This window comes from Cotesia glomerata, unplaced genomic scaffold, assembly GCF_020080835.1.
Source record: "Cotesia glomerata isolate CgM1 unplaced genomic scaffold, MPM_Cglom_v2.3 scaffold_127, whole genome shotgun sequence".
Taxonomy (NCBI): Eukaryota; Metazoa; Arthropoda; class Insecta; order Hymenoptera; family Braconidae; genus Cotesia; species Cotesia glomerata.
Genome location: NW_025401631.1, coordinates 1,626 through 20,454, shown reverse-complemented (window position 1 = coordinate 20,454; position 18,829 = coordinate 1,626). Strand labels below are relative to the sequence as shown.

The 18,829-nt window shown below is 31.1% G+C and overlaps 2 protein-coding genes, 1 long non-coding RNA gene and 1 other non-coding gene across 5 annotated transcripts; 1 reads left to right on the top strand and 3 right to left on the bottom strand.

Annotated features, from left to right (window-relative positions):
* Positions 1 to 397: 397 nt before the first annotated feature.
* LOC123273731 lies at positions 398 to 2,779 on the bottom strand. 2 transcript variants are annotated; one of them, XR_006511361.1, is made up of 6 exons: positions 2,510 to 2,779; positions 1,898 to 2,392; positions 1,713 to 1,825; positions 932 to 1,309; positions 602 to 835; positions 398 to 524 (listed from the first exon to the last, which is right to left on the bottom strand). It is a non-coding gene; the product is annotated as an uncharacterized LOC123273731 (long non-coding RNA). The 2 variants fall into 2 exon arrangements; XR_006511362.1 differs by having other exon boundaries at positions 932 to 1,279.
* A 2,385-nt stretch (positions 2,780 to 5,164) lies between these two features.
* LOC123273733 lies at positions 5,165 to 5,542 on the top strand. The gene has a single exon (XM_044741213.1). The coding sequence runs from the start codon at positions 5,165 to 5,167 to the stop codon at positions 5,540 to 5,542; it is 378 nt and encodes a 125-aa protein (XP_044597148.1).
* Positions 5,543 to 6,543: 1,001 nt separating this feature from the next.
* Positions 6,544 to 7,650, bottom strand: LOC123273732 (cyclin-T1-like). The gene has a single exon (XM_044741212.1). It carries the CDS (start codon positions 7,648 to 7,650, stop codon positions 6,544 to 6,546), a length of 1,107 nt encoding a protein of 368 aa, XP_044597147.1.
* A 10,741-nt stretch (positions 7,651 to 18,391) lies between these two features.
* Trnav-aac lies at positions 18,392 to 18,465 on the bottom strand. Its single transcript has one exon. It is a non-coding gene; the product is annotated as a tRNA-Val (tRNA).
* Between the last annotated feature and the right edge of the window lie 364 nt (positions 18,466 to 18,829).

Genomic DNA, 18,829 nt, shown 5'->3' with positions numbered 1-18,829 from the left:
GAAAATTTACAAATCAGTGCATTGGCAAATAATAACCAGATTTTTGTTTTCAAAAAGCTCAAAACGTTCAATAAAAATTCTACTTTTTAACTTGAAAAGTTATTGAGATAGTCTCGTGATAAACGAAATGTTCATAAATTTCTAGCGAATGTTAAGAAAAATTTTTTTTGACTTTATTTAAAATAAAACTCTCAAATAATTTTGTCATCCGAAAATATTTAAAGAAAAAAATTTTATCTAATTACTCCCATTTGAAAAAAAAATGTTAGTAGCATTTTGAAGTGACCGTGAGCAAAGGAGGTGCTGACGGTTGTATATTGTGAATTAATGAACTATTAATATTCGAAAAAATTACTCTTTTCACGTAAAAAAATGAAAAAAATTAAACTCAAAAACCCTTTTACAAAAATATATTTCGTTACATTCATTTACTTAGGAATACTTTACATGATTTAATTTGGAGTGATGATGGATGTTAAATCTTGAAGCATTGCATTTATGGCGTATGGATTATCTTTTGCACCCTGAAAAACAATTTACCAAAAACAATTTTACCAATTACCATTTATTACATTTATCATTTATTAAATTCACTATTTACCGAGTGTCCAGATCTGTCTATCCAATACAATTAAAATTTTTGTACTCTTTAACATATCCTTCAATAATATTGTCAATAGTAAATGGTACCCGGATGGCGTTATTCCACTCCTTAGCATACGTTCATTTCAAATTTTTCTACCCAGCTCATAGTACTAGGAATTGGAACAATCAAATCCAACTGCCCAGTGTATACAAAGATTTTTGAGATTTGTTTCGTTCAATAGCTTCTCAACTAATAAAAAGAAAAAATGTTTAAAAGCAAAGCTACAAGCTTATTAAAAGTGTACAATTAAGCAATGAAGATTATAATATAAATATTTTCATGGACCAATACGTTCCGTGGGTTTCATAAGTTAGCTACTCAGTACATCCCAGACCGCATCCGAAAACAATGTATAATTTCTGTTATGATCAATCTCAAGTCTCCTTTTAACTTCGTGTTCCATGATTTTTCGTATCTGACCATCTACATTAACTTCTTTGATAGTCGACCGCAAAGAAGTAAAATATTTGTGGGAGTTCAGAAATTGTTAGTTTTTGGTTGTAGAATGTTGTACATAGAAATCTCTGCAGTAAGATTATTTATAGTTGCATACGTAAGACTATGACTCATCATTGCTTCAGACCATCGTTCTTCATTCAATGACTTGAGGGTTTTTGAGGCAATACTCTCGATCTTGATAAAATTTTTAGTGTCTATTAAGCCCTAAAGTAATTGGAATTATTTTTCATTAAAAAATTTTTTTCTGGTCTCTAGCACTCAAGTGATAGTCAAAAATACTTTTATTTGATATTTATTTTTTATTTTTAATTAATTTACGAATAATAATTAGTTTTGAAAAGAATTAAATTAAAAAATTATGATAGCAAACAAATTGAATTTCACGCTTTTGACGTTTCGAGCCGTGTGAATTATGTATCCTATAACATTTTATACGTCAATTATAGAGAGAGAGAGAGAGAGAGAGAGACGAAGTTGAGTATTTTTTATGAATAGATTCATTTGATTGTAAAAGCATTCACGCTAATTGCGTACCAAAAATTTCTTGAAACACTTATTTCAAAAGAAAAAAAAATTAATGTTAGTGATATAAAAAATATGATCATACCAAGTTCAATAAGTATGGAGCTATACATTTAACTGTTTCCTTAAAAGATATAGGCGCATCACCCAAAGCTATTCCTTTTTAAATTACTGATGATTGTTTTGTACTTTTTGAGCCTTGAAATGATAAAATAAATAATTCATATACATATCTTCAGTAATAGTGAGGTGATATTTCATGATAATTACCTGAAACCATCTATAGATGAGCAAATTGCACAGCCATATTTCCTCCGTAAGATTCGCCGACAATATAAGTCGGAACATTTTTAAATTGTGGAATCTTTTCTAGGAATACTTTCATCAGTGCTACAAGATCATGGCCAACTTGCGTCAAATTCTGTGCCATCATTTGAATTGTATCGACGTAACTAAAACCAGTCCCCACTGGTTTGTCGATAAACAAAACATTGTAATCATGGATCAATGTATAGTTTCTTCTTTTGAGATTTATGTCCAGTGGTTCAATTTCATTAAAATTTCTATATCCAGTGCCCGATTCTCCCGGATCGCCTTGCAGCCAAACAATCAGGGGTTTGTTGAAAGGGTTTGAATTTTCTAGTGATACTGTTGTTGGATTAACGTAATAGAGCCACCAAAACATGTACGCTCCAGGTCTCACTGTCACATAACCCCAGTCTTGATTTCCTGAACCAAAACCTGTTCTTCCAACCTGGTTACTTTCTAGTAAATTTATTTGAATACATTGAACAATCAAAAAATTCTTATCTTTAAAAAAATAAATTTCCGGCGAAATTATGAAGAACATTATCATAACAATAAATAAGGAGCGATTCTCACAATGAATTAAGCAATATTGTAGAAAAACCGCAATCCAACTAAACAACATGTTTTAAGCTGTATTTTTTGAAGAAAGTATACTTTTTCAAACGACACTGCATAGATAGTTAAAGTTTTTTTTTTGAAGAAAATTTTAATTTTAATCGCTATTTTTATGAAGAAGTGGAAAAACTCGGATAAGTTGGATTTAAGTAAAAAGCAACTCAATAATATTTGAAATAAAATTATATTATTCGTTTATTTTCGTAGTTTTTATCGTCTATCGTTGAGTAAAACGTACTCACTGAGATTTTTAAGCGCGATCGTTTTTATCGATGTCAGAGCTATAAAAAACTTTAATATTCGGCAGATAACATTAAAAAAATATTACCAATAAAAACAAGCATTTATAATAGAGAACATTTTTTTACAAAATGATAGAATATTTCTAATCACAACAAAGATGACAAACCTTGTTTTTATTAAAATTCGACATAAAAATCGAACCATCCATTTATACATTTATAAAATTATACAAAGCTTTTCTCCAGTGAAAAACAAAGTACTTTATTAAAGAAAAATATTTTTCTTAAAATTCGACTCTTGCTTTAAAATATTATGTTCTCGTAATTAAATTCACGATGCTTTAAAATATTATGTTCTAGTAATTAAATTCACTATCAAAAATATTTCTCTAGTATCAAGATATTTTTATCAGTGTATAAGAATACGATTATACAAGTGTCTAATAAGTTATTTTTGGCAGTAATTATTATGTTAATAGTCATTAAAGTTTTTCATTGCTTATCATTTTAAACATAAAATAATTAAACAACAATTATCTTTATTTATAATTTATGAGTTTGGGAAAACTTTACACTCTTTCGATTATATATCATCAGAAGTATTAATCATAGGTGGCAAAAATGGAGGCAATAAATTTTTTTTAGAGTTGAATAAGAAGTTTTAAATAGATGAACAATTCTGAAAAATCTAAATTATACCCGAAAAGCATTATTATTTTTTCAATATAAATCTATTAGGTTCGAAAAAAACTACGTAAGTATGGATAAAATTCAATAGCTAAATTTGATAAAAAAAAAAAAATGCATAGAAATTTTATTTGAACAGAAAAAAAAAATTAGAAAAACGGTTCACCCTAAAGGCCATCCCTGCAACTTCCCGCTAATTCCATACCTGGGCGCTTAAAATTTTACTTATGATATTTTTGAGATTTTTGAGCTTAAAATATAATTTATGTGATATTTTGAGCTCGCTGAGTTCAAAAAGATAATATTTCTATGCATTTGAGCTCTCCCAGCTCAAAAGTCTGATAGAAGTTTCATAGAACACTATTTTTGGAATTTTCAAACCGCAATAACTTTTGAATGGATCAACCGATTTTCACGCGGTTGGCGGCATTCGTCGCAGTTTTATCGTCCACATAAGTTATTTTCAAGTTTTAATTGATCGAACCAAAAATTTCGGAGTAATCCCGAAAAAACACTTTTTTCGGTTTTCTTTCGTTCACGATATCTCTCGAACGAATCAACCGATTTTGACCAGCTTGGTGGCGATCGACGTAGTTTTTTATTGTCTAGAGTTGATGAGTTTTTGGAATCGATCGGTTGAGCCGTTTCAAAGTTATCCAAAAAAAACCACATTTGAAAAAATTTTTTTTCTTAGTTTTTTAAGATTTCTCAAAATATGCTGATCCGAATCGGTCCAAATTATACTCAAAATCTAAGTTTGGCCAAGCCCTTTTAAATGACATCAACCACGATAAAATCGAATCAGCCGTTCAAAAGTTATAAGCGGTTCATATACTTTCACACACACACACACACACACACACACACACACACACACACACACACACACACACACACACACACACACACACATAGTGACAACCTCGTGGGAGTAGTCAGGGAAGCTTCCTAGGACCTCAAAACGTCGAGATCTGATGAAAACTCGATTTTCGAAAAACGAGGTGAAACCAATAACCTCCCGATTTTCTTAGCGGGAAGTTAAAAATTTACTTGAATCAAGTAAATAATTTTGAAGAATTTCATCATCTTAATTTTAGCAGAAAAATTCTTAAACTAAACATTTTTCTTGGTTTAAGTAAATTGTGCTTAATTCAAAAATTTTTCGTCTTTATTCAAGACAATGAAACTCTTCAAAATTATTTTTTTAGTTGAAAAATTTTTCTCTTGATTCAAGTTAATTTTTGTTTAGTGAAATATTATTTTATTCAATAGAGAAAAAGCTTTGTTATCTTATAAATTTGAATTATCACCTTGATAAATTGTGAAATTAGGATTAAATTATTTAAAATTAAGACTAAAAAACGAAAATTATAATTATTATTATTTATCTATTTCAGCCTGACGGCCTAAAAATGAACTTAGTTAGAAAAATACATAAATTAACATCTCTCTTATTGTCTAGATATCACTGCATCACATTATAAACTTCAACTTAAATATTTAACTCCTTATTAAGCTTAAACTAGAACATATATTCTTAATTTTTTAATTTGTTAATTCTTAACGAAAATTATAATGATAACAATAATTTTATTTTAAAATATAATTTCAGCTGGATATTGACAAATTGCACAATTGGTGCCATAAGAATAAACTCAACTTGAACATCAATAAATGCGCAATCATGATATTCACCAGATCACATGGCTACAGGACGCACAATTATAATATTAATGGACAACAATTGCCGAACTCTTCCTCGATCAAGGATCTCAGGATTATCTTCGATACTAAACTTACTTTCTCGGCACACATTGACAAGATTGTCTCGCAAGCTTACAAAGTTCTTGGGTATATCCTCAGATCCGGGAAAGACTTTAAAAACAACCACACATTGGTTCATCTTTTCAACTCCTTGGTCAGACCGATCCTTGAATACGGATCAATAGTATGGTCTCCTGCTACGAATATAATGATAAGTAAAATAGAAAAAATCCAACGCAAGCTCTGCAAATACATAGTATACCGTCTACGTTCAAGGAATATTGACGATACACAGTAAAAAATTTTTCGTTAAATTTAACACAAAAATTAGTGTTGATAACTTTTTACACACTTTGTGTTGAATCATCACTCTATTGTGTTGAATCAACATACTAAAATGTTGAATTCTACACAAACATTTTTACACTTTACACAATGACGAAAAATTTTTTACTGTGTATTTACAGTCAGTACAAGATAAATAGTATGCAGAGTCGTAGACAGTGTGCTGACCTAATCCACTTTTACAAAACAATCAATAGACATATCGATTCTCCTGAAATCTTGGAACAGTTTAGTTTTATCTGTTCAAGACCAGATCTGAGATCCCGTTGGCTGCTGTACTCAATAAAAATAACAAAAACTACGTATGTTATGGACCAATAAACAGAATTGCGGACTTAGTTAATTATCACTGTACTGAGTTAGATTACTTCGGTGGTACACTCTCCTCCTTGCCATCTAATGTAAAAAACTTATTACTACTCCATTAGTTTATCGATCTGTGCAATAATTTCTTAACTGTATATTTTTTCTAGTTCATGTACGAAAATAATGCTATCTAATCATTTAATTATTTAATCTTTTAAAAACCTTGTATGTATATAGCCGATCGGCGTTTATTCGATTTGAAATAAATAAATAATTACAATAAAAATTTAAAGCTTATTTTTTTAATTAAATTATTTGGTATAAATGTATATTATTTATTTGGTTTTTATAAAAATAATTTTCACAGCTCTGATTATCGCCATACAAAAAAAAATTTTTCGTTGTGTCAAAAAATTTTGTGTATAATACATTAAGCGTTTGTCTTATTAAAATCATGTCATTTTATATTGATACTTATACTTACCATGTAATTTATTAAATAATTGTAAATTTACATCAGAATTTAATTACAAAATTATAAATAATGTATTTACACTCACCGATTTAAAAATTTTTAATAATTCCTAATTGTTTAAAAGATTGTAATTACATGCACTTAAAATAGTGAACTTATGGATAGTAAATTTTTCAACTCGGCTTGAATTTTTTAGCTGGAGTGGATATATTATTTAAATCTAAACTACTCTTACGTTTACGGCTGTTTCTGCTGATAGTGCCGCGAATTCCAAATAATGAATTTCTTACACTTGGTGTTACAGGCTCATTTGATATTGGCACTGACCTTACAGATATATCTAAAGATGTCTCAAAAGCCTTATTATTATTATTATTATTATTATTATTTAATTTTTGGTTCTTTGTTCTAACAAGATAATCGTGGAAACTAATTATTGACCGCTGAAGTGAGTTTTTACCTTTAAACAACCTATCAGACGTTTTATTTTGAATCGAAGCCGGAGGCACGGAATTTTTCTTAAAAAGATCCATGACTCGAGTTTGAATCCGTGACGAACATGTGTCCAAGATACTTTTAAACTCTTTTTCCATTTTCCATAAAAGTTGATCAGTGACCTTGGAATTCAAGCGCTGGAGCCAAGATTTTCCATCGACGATTTCCTGGATCTTGAAATGAGACCATTTAATCGTCAGATGAACACAAAAAATTGCAATGTCCTTGGGTTTGTACCTTAAACACATTGAAGTCAATTGGAGACAATGAGTCGCTATTTTGTCAGCAAGCCGCGAAAATTCTTTACTCATGTTCAACTTTTGACAAAACTCGATCACATAAGCATGGGGGTGTTCAATTTCAGTCACAAATCCCAAAGTCGTTAATAAAATTAATTCGTCGAAAAGTAATTCATTAACTTTTTCCTTGAAGTTTTCTGAATGTATATTGATCTGCTTAGAATTTTTATCCAAGCACTGGTACATAGTTTTAATCACAAATTTTGGTCTTAAAGGTGTTTCTTTAACTTTTGCAGACAGGAACAAAGTTGCACATGCAACTGAACACTTTTTGAACTTTGATTGCGGGTGGTATGCATAAAACCTATGCATGTAAATAGTTGCGGTATTGATACATGACTGAGAAACTTTCAACTGTTGGCCCATGTCGTTTATCAGACACGCAGCCTGTCGTTTGTAATCTTGTTCTTGCTTTGCACTGATACCCACTCTGGCACTCGGTGATTTACGCAACTCTTTTTTTGTGAAATACCATTTACCCGCCATTATAAAAAAAGTATGCTTTATCTTCACGAAAAATAATTATCATTAAATTCACTGAATTTTCTAACAAACACGCTTGCACGCTTGAAGGTTAGGAACAAAATGAATATAATATGCTCATTTTTCTTTAACATCTCATCATGTATCGAGCTCCTCCACATTTTGGATTAGTAGTGGTGGAGAAGAAGTAAGAAATTGTACAGTTTAATTTACTATACTATCGGCTGAAAGAGTTTACGGCTTCACGTTGTTTAATTTATTATAGGGTCTACCTTCTTTTCTAATTTTCCCATAACCAGTTGACACAATATTGTCATTTTACCATCAAAAAATTATTCTTAAACATTTCACTCACGTACTTCTTTACTATATACAATTTAGAGCGTATATCGATACAATATTTTGTTTATTTTGTACTCTGCCTAATATCATTATTATAGTAAGTGGGAAAAAAGAAAGAAATATCCAATTAGAATTTATTTATTTAAAAAAAAAAAAAGATAAAAATATGAAATCTGTATATATTGCACGACTCATGATGTGAAGCATCAGAGAGTGCTTTACGATCAAAAAATTTGTTTTGCCTCGATTTCGCAACTATTTAATTAATTACACGATTGGTGTTCCACGTAGTCTAATTAATTTGCGCATCATTCAATAGATAATTCAATGGAGATTAATTCTGACAGTGGTAAAAATCAATTTAAGATAATAGAACCATAAAAAATATCAAAATAGTTAAAAGAAAATTCCCGTCAATCAACACAATTTTCCGTTTGAAACACGATAACTTGCGTAAAAAGTCACGAATTCAATCAGTTTTTTAAAGTGACACTTCTTTCAGCGCATGAGGGTAAAATTTTTACGGATGAAACGCAATAATAGTAATATTAGCGTCACGAAGATGTACAGCGTTTTTGTCGAAGAAGAGGGAGAGAGCGATTGAGACCGATTGAGAGAGAGTGAGAAAGAGCGAACGTAGCATGAAGCACATAGCCATGGAGCGAGAGTAGGGAGCAAGCGAGTGAGAAAGATCGAGAGAGAAAGTGAGATAGAGTGAACGTCGCATCACGCACCGTGCCATAGAGCGAGAGGTGGGAGAGAGCTAGTGAGAAAGATTGAGAGAGAGTAAGGGAGATCGAGAATTCGTTTAGTAAATACATATTAGAACTTTAGATGGCAATACATCAATAATTGATGTATAATAATTCAAATACACCAACTAGAAATTCAGGAACGACAATAGATGCTATTTTTACAAGATATTTAGATAGTGTTGAAACACGAACTTATATTGCATATTTTAATAATTATAATGCTTTGGTCACAACAAAACAATACCAATAGAAATCGCATCAAATAATATAAATATCGAAGAAATAAATTAAAAAAATTAAAGTTATCGTTGTCGAAAAAAAACCGAAAAAAATGTTTTTTCGGAATTATATAGAAATTCCTACTTCGATCGATTGAAACTTAAAAATTCTTCATGAGGCCTGAAAAACTGCGTTAAATGCCACCAACTGTGTGAAAATCGGTTTATTCATTCAAAAGTTATTGCGGTTCTAAAATTTAAGAAATCGTGTTTTATTAAACTTTTATCAGATTTTTGAGCTCGGAAAGCTCAAAATGACACGAAAATTATATTTTTGAGCTCGAAGAGCTTTTAAACGGCTCTACCGATCAATTCCAAAAACTAATCAGCTTTTAACATGAAAAAACCACGTCGATCGCAGCCAATCTGGTCAAAATTGGTTGATCTGTTCAGAGTTATCGTTGACGAAAGAATACCGAAAAGTGTTTTTCGAAATTACTTCGAAATTTTTTTCGCTCTATCAATTCAAACTTGAAGATTCTTTATGAAGCTTAAAACTGCGTCGAATGCCACCAACCGCGTGGAAAATCGAAGTTCATTCATTCCTCAAAAAGTTATTGCGATTTGAAAATTCAAAAAATAGTGTTTAGAGAACACTTCTCTCAGAGAGCCTGTCAAAATAATACACAAATTGTATTTATCAGAGCTCGAAGAGCTCAAAACGTCATGCGTGCAATTTCAAGCAAGTTTAGGTATAGCGTTGGCGAGAAGTTGCAGTGGGATGGCCTTCAGGGTCAACCGTTTTCCTAATTTTTTTTTTATTAGCTTGACATCCACTTTGCGGAGATTACCATTAAAGATAGTTATCTTATTTAGTGTTGCTTTAATTGTTATTAATGAAAAACTCAAAATCAATGAAAAAATACACATGAGTGTTTATACGACCCATATATGTCCGTATCAGTAAATGTTCTACCGACTCTACCGACATGCATGGCAGCTGATGCTGGCGTACCACCTCAGTGCGCATGATCAGCTTTTAAAACACCGCACGATATTTGAAATGAAAAATAAATAAAATAAAATAAAAAATAAATTGTATTTAAATGCAATAGAAAAAAAAAAAAAAAAAAAATAACAAACAAACAAAAAATAGTAAATTCCAAAAGTAATATTTAAATAAAATAAAAAAAAAATATTTTTTCAGAACATAAACTATTTTTTTTTATTTATCGAACGAATAAGCATTATGAGTCGTGCACTTTTGGGTTTGCCAAACTTTTTTTCGTTATGATATATATTTTGGTAGTTAGTAGTTACAGTAGTTTGAATTCTAAAATGCTCTTTATTCATCACTGGTTTGTTTTTACATGAGTTATTACATTTTTTACTTCATCTGTTCCTATTGCCTGTTTAAAACAATATATGCAGTTTAATTTTTGTTTCTTAGTATTTAGTTTTTTTGTTGATTTATTCAATGTTTGGACATAGATTTCTGGGAAAAAAATGTGAAAAAAACCCTTTAGATAGTTTTGCTTACAACTTCTTATGACCTACTATATACACTTATATCTATTTAAAGCTAAATATGATAAACTTAGTGTTTTAATTTTAAAAGGTACGTTGTTTTATCATAGATTCCTACGTCATGTAGGATTTGATGTTGCTTTTAAACACCAATTCTCATAAAAGTTGCTTTATTAGTGGAATTAATGTTTCTTATGCTATATGCTTTATTGTACGCTTTTGGTGATATGTAGTTGATAGCTTTAATTCTATTGTCCAGAGTTACTTCTAAATACTTAACAGGATTTTTAAGGATTAATTGTTTCATTATTTATTTCTATACTGAGATCCATTTCACCTTTTCTTTTTAAATTTATTATTGTAGCTATAGATAATACTTCTCAGTCTCAAGCTTGCAGCATTAATTTTTAATTTTCTCATTTCTCGTAAAAATTCTACACAAAATTATTAAGAGTTTTTATATATTTATTTAGAGCATTTATTTCATTCCAAGACGTTACATACCACTGCAGTGTCATCGGTAAAAAAGTGCTGTGTTAGTATTTCTTGGTCCATTGGTAAATCATTTCATGTGTAGTATGAAAAAGTTGGAGGTCCTAGTATTGAATGAACCTTGTGGCACTCCTGTCAAAGCTATGTATTGAGTATTAGATTTAACACCATTGACGGGACTCGGAAGATTGATTATATTAGGATTCTTGCTTCGTCCGTCGAACCAGGGAACGTATCTATCTATAGTGACTATAACTCAACGCTAAACGAACATCTACGGCTTGGCTTATTCAACTATGAGTCCTGCCGGGCAACAGCGGGCAGACGGACCCCGATGGTTTCTACTTAAAAATCTCGTAAAGAAAAGAAGAAAAATAGTAGCTCACTCTCTCTTAAATCAGAAATAGTTGACTTTTCGACTATGAAATAGTGATTATTCACTATTTAGTAGTGAAAAAAGATATACCACTATTTTGAATTAGTGATCTACTCTTGCACTGCAAAAAGTAGTGAATAGTCACTATAGTCACTATTTCGATTTAAGAGAGCACATGGCAGTGATAGTGGAGAAGAAGAGTATGATGAAAATGAAAAAACTAAAAAAGTTAGAAGACCAGCGCCAATTGTCGTAAATTCTGAAGAGGTTAAACACGATGAATTATTACAATTAACTAAAACATCCGAAAAGATCGCCCAAACACAACTATGAAACACACAAGAAAATCATTCACTATCTACCACCCTCAAACAAACGAAGATCATGAAAAAATTCAGACACACTTGAAAAGAGAAGGCATCCACTACTACACATATGCTAAACCAGAAAACAAGGAAAAAAATTAGAAAAACGGTTCACCCTAAAGGCCATCCCTGCAACTTCCTAATTCCATTCCTGATGGGCGCTTAAAATTGTACTTATGACATTTTTGAGATTTTTGAGCTCAAAATATAATTTATGTGATATTTTGAGCTCGCTGAGTTCAAAAGAAACTGATATTTCTATGCGTTTGAGCTCTCCCAGCTCAAAAGTTTGATAGAAGTTTCATAGAACACTATTTTTGGAATTTTCAAACCGCAATAACTTTTGAATGGATCAACCGATTTTCACGCAGTTGGCGGCATTCGTCGCAGTTTTATCGTCCACATAAGTTATTTTCAGGTTTTAATTGATCGAACCAAAAATTTCGGAGTAATCCCGAAAAAACACTTTTTTCGGTTTTCTTTCGTTCACGATATCTCTCGAACGAATCAACCGACTTCGACCAGCTTGGTGGCGATTGACGTGGTTTTTCAAGCTTAAGGGCGGGTTAGTTTTTGAATTTGATCGATAGAGCCGTTTAAAAGTTATTCCAAAAAAACCACTTTAAAAAAAATTTTTTTCTTATTTTTTTTTAGATTTTTCAAAATTTCTCAAAATCTATCGGTCAAAATCGGTTCAAATTCACAGGAAATCTAAGTTTGAGGGAACATTTTAGAACATTTTAGAACATTTTAGAACACATACAGACATAGTGACAACATCGCGGGGGTAGTCAGGTAAGCTTCCTATGACCTTAAAACGTCGAGATCTGATGAAAACTCGATTTTTGCTAAACGGGGTGAAAACAATAACTTCCCGATTTTTGAAAATCTTCGATTTTCTTAGCGGGAAGTTAAAAAGTTCGTAATCAAAGGTCTACCTAAAGTCGAGACCCAACTCATCATCGATGAAATTGAGAAAATTGGAAATAAACCATTGAAAGTAGCTGAAATGAGATCTAAAGGAGAAAACATGTTTCCTTTCTACTATCGGTCAGTCGGACCAGAAACAGATGTCAACATAATATACAAATTAAAAAACATAGATGCATATATTGTCAGGGTAGAACGCTATGTTAACCCGAGACAAAGAACTCAATGTTACAATTATCAAAAGTTTGGTCACGGCTCTCAACACTGCCACAGAAAACCTAAATGTTTGAAGTGTGCAGGCGAACACAAAACACAATAATGCAAAAAAGATGAACAAACTAAACCAATCTGCGCCAACTGCAACTTAGCACATCCTGGAAACTGCAGTAAATGTCAAAATCTACCTTAACTACTTGGATAAACTCGTAAAAAGGAAAAATACTCAACACCAATCAAAAAAGCAGCATCCTGCTCTGTCAATGATGACACCTGCGAACTTCCCGGCACTGCCCAAAACCAAAAGACTTCTCCATCATCAACCTCAGCCACTTCCAGCTCCATCAATGACGCCAGCAGCTACACAGTACAACCAGATAACAACTGAAACCCCGATTTTTAGTCTTTCGTTCGTCTTGACAAGTAAAGTGTGATCATTGATTCGAATGATAGATAGATTGGTTGTCATCTTGATCACATCAGTGCTGAGAGAAACGGATCAAGATTGACCCTCCTGTGAAAATCAAAGCTAAGATGAAAAAGTAGACCCAGAAGGGTTCACGTTCCCAAACAAAAAAAAGATGAAGAAGGGTACTCAACAATCAACTGACAAGATTAATAATAACAAGGACATTACGACCCACGAAACAAAATCTGAAGGGAGTATGACACGATGGAAAACCGAAGAAGAAGACGAAAATCTTCCAAGAAAATATAAACCAATACCAATTATCATCAAGGCTGCAGACATAAACTACACATGATTTAACAGTACACATTACTGAATCTGAGAAAACTAATAACAACTATTCTTTTGATGAAACATACAAAATGGTCACTCACACTTTAAACTAAACCAAAAAGACCATGACACCGCTGAAAAATACCTACAAACAGCTAAAATAATGCCATATCATACATACACGCAACCTGAAATATCGCGACAAAAAATTTCGTTATTAAAGGCTTACCTCGATTGAACATCGAAGCAATAATTCAAAAGAAATACAAAAATATGATGATGATATACAACCAATTAAAGTAGCCGAGATGGAGATAGAAGACTGGTAACTTAAATCATTACCCATTCTACTACCTTTCAGTTAGTGCTCAAACAGATATCAACTCAGTTCTCAAAACCAAACACGTCCATGAATACATTGTACGTATAGAAAGATAGGTCAACTCACGATTAGTCACACAATGTTATAATTGCCAAGAATTTGGACATGGATCATCGAACTGCCATCGTAAACCCAAATGTAAATGCACTGAGACCACAACACAAAGACTGCCAGAAAGCAATTACCACGTCACCTAAGTGTGTGAAGTGCAACCAAGATTATCCAGCAAATTTTAAAGGCTGGCCCAGCATAGCCCCATCGAATACACCTTGAAGCCCAACAACGAACCAGAAACCAAAACATCAACTAATCGTCAGCAGAGACATTGCAAGCAACCACCACCACGTGAATTGGAACAACAGCACTACCCACCTTTGCCAAACAACAATAGAAGAAGCATTCAAGATCCAACAGGATTGGAAACTACTTTTGCACACCTCAAAGCAAGGACAATTATAATAAGGCATTAAATAGTAATTCTAATTTAGAAATCCTAATATTGTTAACAATGTAGAAATACAAACTAATAATAACGATGGTCAAATGAAATTAAAATTAGTTTTGTGCTCTTTGATTTTACAAAAATGATATGTCTCAAATTAAATCTTGAAGCCATAGTGAAACTTCGACAAGGCAAATAAGGATAAGCCCTATAAATGCACAATTAGAGGCTATATTAGATTTTGCAAAGAAGACTTCAGGCTACGAATCTCTTAATGACGCTCAAGATGGGCCTTAAAAACAATAAATCTTTAAAAATAAGTTATTGGAACGCTAACGGAGTTAACTTATAAATGGACAGGAGAAATAAAGAAGAATTTTCATATTCAAAACATGACATAGATATAATGACAGTAAACGAAACTAAACTGACTAAAAAATAATTTAAGCACACTCAAGGCTATAAAATTTAATCGACATGAGACAGGGACTAGAATAACCGCCAGGGCAGGAGGGTTTCTCCATAATTATTAAAAAAATCTATAATTCAAATTAAAACTTACAGACCATAGAAACACTTGGTATTAAAATAAATAATCATTAGTATTTTTTCAAGTTTATATAAGACCAAGCAATAAATAATAAATACAACAAATTAGATGTTCAATGAACTTACAAAATATAGCTAACCAACTCCGTAAATACTGATGGGCACGACTTCAACTCAAAACATCCTGGAACTGTAATTTCTAATAATTATAACGGTAACATTATGTTTATAAATTTACAAATCAATTTAACCTTCAAAATAGCAGCCCCAGACCCAACTTCACATTATATATCATACACAAATGAGGGATTACACCTAGCATAGTTGAGATTTCGCAATGCTTTTCAAAAATATTCACCACTGTCATAAAAGCCACAATAGGGAAAGCCTAAATGAATTAGATTCTGATCACATGCCCATTATGCTTGGATATGAGCTTTCAAATCAACTACTATAATAATACCATACCAAGACTTAATTACAAGAAAGCTAATTGGAAAAAGTTCAAACAAACCATCAACAGTAATATTGAAATCACCACCCAACTCAATACAACAAGTAAAATAGACAACTCGGTTTCAAACTAACCAATATCATCTCTAAAGCAATAGACAAGTCGATACCGCGAATAACAACAGACTCAAAACCTGATCCACTTCTAGAACACATACTAACTATGATAAAAAATAGAAACAATCTAAGACATTAGCTTACCAACAAACTGGACGAGATTCTTATAGAACTCTTAAAAACGACCTTTCTAAACTTCTAAATTCTAAAGAAATTAATTTAGCTATAAACAATCATAATAACAAAAAATGGAACAAAAGACTAGAAAACCTTAAAGTCTCAAATAATTCGCTATGGCAAACAGCTAAAGCATTCACCAAAAAACAAATACTACGATTCCTACATTACACGGACCTAACGGACTTGTTTTCACAGACTTCACGATAAAGCTAATACATTAGCAGAATATTTTGAATGAGTACACCACATAACAGAAAACTATAGAGATAATGAAATAGAACAAGCAATCAATGCTTATAGACAGCTAACACAGACAACCATAAAGCCGGATGAAATTATACTAAGTAGCCTCTCAGAAATATTAAAAGCTATTAAACAAACTAAATCAAAGAAAAGCGCCAGGAACAGACGGTTTCCAAAATATAATAATTAAAACCTACCAAAAAAAAAGCCCTGAAGTGCAAATAAATCATATCTTTAATAATTGTCTCAAATTATCTTACTTTCCAATAGCATGGAAAATAGCACATGTGCTGACATTTAAGCAATAAAGACAAACTATTTCCCCAAAATTATCCTTAATTAGTCTGCTATCTACCCTTAGCAAAATATTCGAGGTCTATAATACTAAACAGAATTAAAACATTTGAAAAAAACAATAACACATTTATAGAAGAACAATTCGGCTTTCGTGAAAAAAGAAGCACAGTACATCAATTGGCAAGAATCACAGCACACATATCAAATAATTTTAACTGGAATAAATCAACCGCTATGGCTATTAGATATCGAAAAAGCATTCGACTCTATCTGGCACCTAGGACTATTACTGATATTGACAGAAGCAAACCTACCGACATACATAATTAAAATAATAGACAGCTACCTATCAGAGAGATTTTTCAAAGTAATAGTTAATAATAAATCATCAAGAAAACAACGTGTAGTTGCTGGGGTCCCACAAGGATCCATACTAGGACCATCCTTATTTTTATATTTTGTTAACAACATACCCAGAGACACACGAGTATTACTAGGACTATTCGCAGACGACACTGCAGTAGCAGTGGCCTCATGGAACAAAAAACAAGTCATAGATCTCCTGCAAAAACATCTAGACAAAATAAACGATTATTTTAAAAAATGGAAAATCAAATTAAACGCCTCAAAAACTGAATTAGCTATTTTCAGCAAAAAAGTAAAACTTAAGAAAAAATGAAACTGATCTCTACATTACTCTTGAAAATGAAATTATTAATCCTAAAACTCAAATTAAATACCTAGGTGCAATTTTAGATAATAAATTAACCTTTTCACAGCATATAACATATGCCTGTGAAAAAAACAAATAAATTAAAGGTATACTTTATCCATTAATCAGTAGAAACAACAAACTGAGTATTAAAAACAAAATGATATTATATAAAAGTATGATTAAGCCACTATTATTGTATGCTGCTCCCGTATGGAGCAACGCTAGTCAATCAAACCTAAATAAAATAGTAATAATAGAAAATAAAACTCTCCGAATGATATGTAACGCGCAACCATATACATCCAATAAGAAAAATCAATAACTAGAGCACAGATAAATAATATGCATCACGAGATTAGGAATCAAACTAAATTATTTTATGAACAACGAATCGAACATCTAATAGGCATTTTAAAAATTTATTTTATCACAATGTAAATGAAGTACCATACATCATCAAACATAAACTCCCAAACCAAATACTCCTTTAAGTTTAAATAAAATGTTATTTCCAAAAATCATAACCTGATACATTTAAGAAAACTGAAAATATTGTAAATATTTTCTAAGACAGTTTTAAGTTAGTCTTTAAGATAAATTACACAAGATTTAGTGGATTTTTTTTCAAATTTTTACCACGAAATTAAACAAAACAACTTTATAAGATTTATGAATCAAAAAACATAAAAACAATTGGTTAAGTCTCAAAAGAGATAAGTACAATTTAATATTAATATAAGAACAAATATACATGTAACAACGTTATGTAATGAACAAAAAGATAAATAAATGCTCTTTTAAAACAAAACAACCGGGGTAAAAAGCCCCATTGCAATATGGCTAACTTTTTTTCCTGAAATACCTTATACAGTGGACAACATTTTAGCCCCGCAGTTTCAACTCTGAAATATCACGCGTTTTGTGTAAAAATAAAGTTTTTTTCTTTCAAATCATTATTCTCCGAATCTACTTGATAATATTAAAAAAAGTGCTTATGGGTTTTAAGATATCAATATCACTAATCAGTATTCCTAGAAAAATTTCAAATAATCGGGTCAGTCGGTCATCGGTAAAAATGCGATTATATTTTAAAAAAAATTTTTTTTATGCCAAAGTCGTATGGTACACCTTAGCTTTTCTTGCACGTATTACTCTAACATTGACCCTACAATATATATATTTTTAAGACTATATAATTGTTAAAGATATAAATTCTAATTATTTTTTGAAGTTATTTATAAATATTTAAGTATGGAAATTGTAATATAAATTTTTTAAATTATAAATATAAATATTTTTCAAAAAAATTAAAATGCAAGTTCACGTCAACTATTTTGAATAATATATTTTGTATTGAATCAAAGCAAAAACAAAAAAAGTTAAAAAAAAAAAAACAAAATAATTGTTTTCGCCCGGGTTCGAACTGGGGACCTTCTGCGTGTTAGGCAGATGTGATAACCGACTACACCACGAAAACTTAGTTGCGAAGTAACGCTGGGATGCTAGTTCTTAAGGCTTGTTACATACTACTACGTGTCACTTTACTTTTAAAAATCTTTTTACACGCTTTTTATTAGCTTCACCTGTATGTTTATATGTTTGTAACCAACTTCTTTGGACTTCATTTTGAACCACTTTATTTCCTTTCCAGTTTGGTTTTCTACTTAAAGAGCTTGTTTTCGTTTTTTAAACGATTGTTATTTTATCATTTTACAGCAACAATGTTTTTGTTCATACAGTATAATTTTCTTACTCATGTTTAACTTCAAACTCAAACGTAGCCAGTTAACGAAATTTTTTGAGTTCTATTTAAAATGTTTCGAAAAAGCTCAAATGTGAAA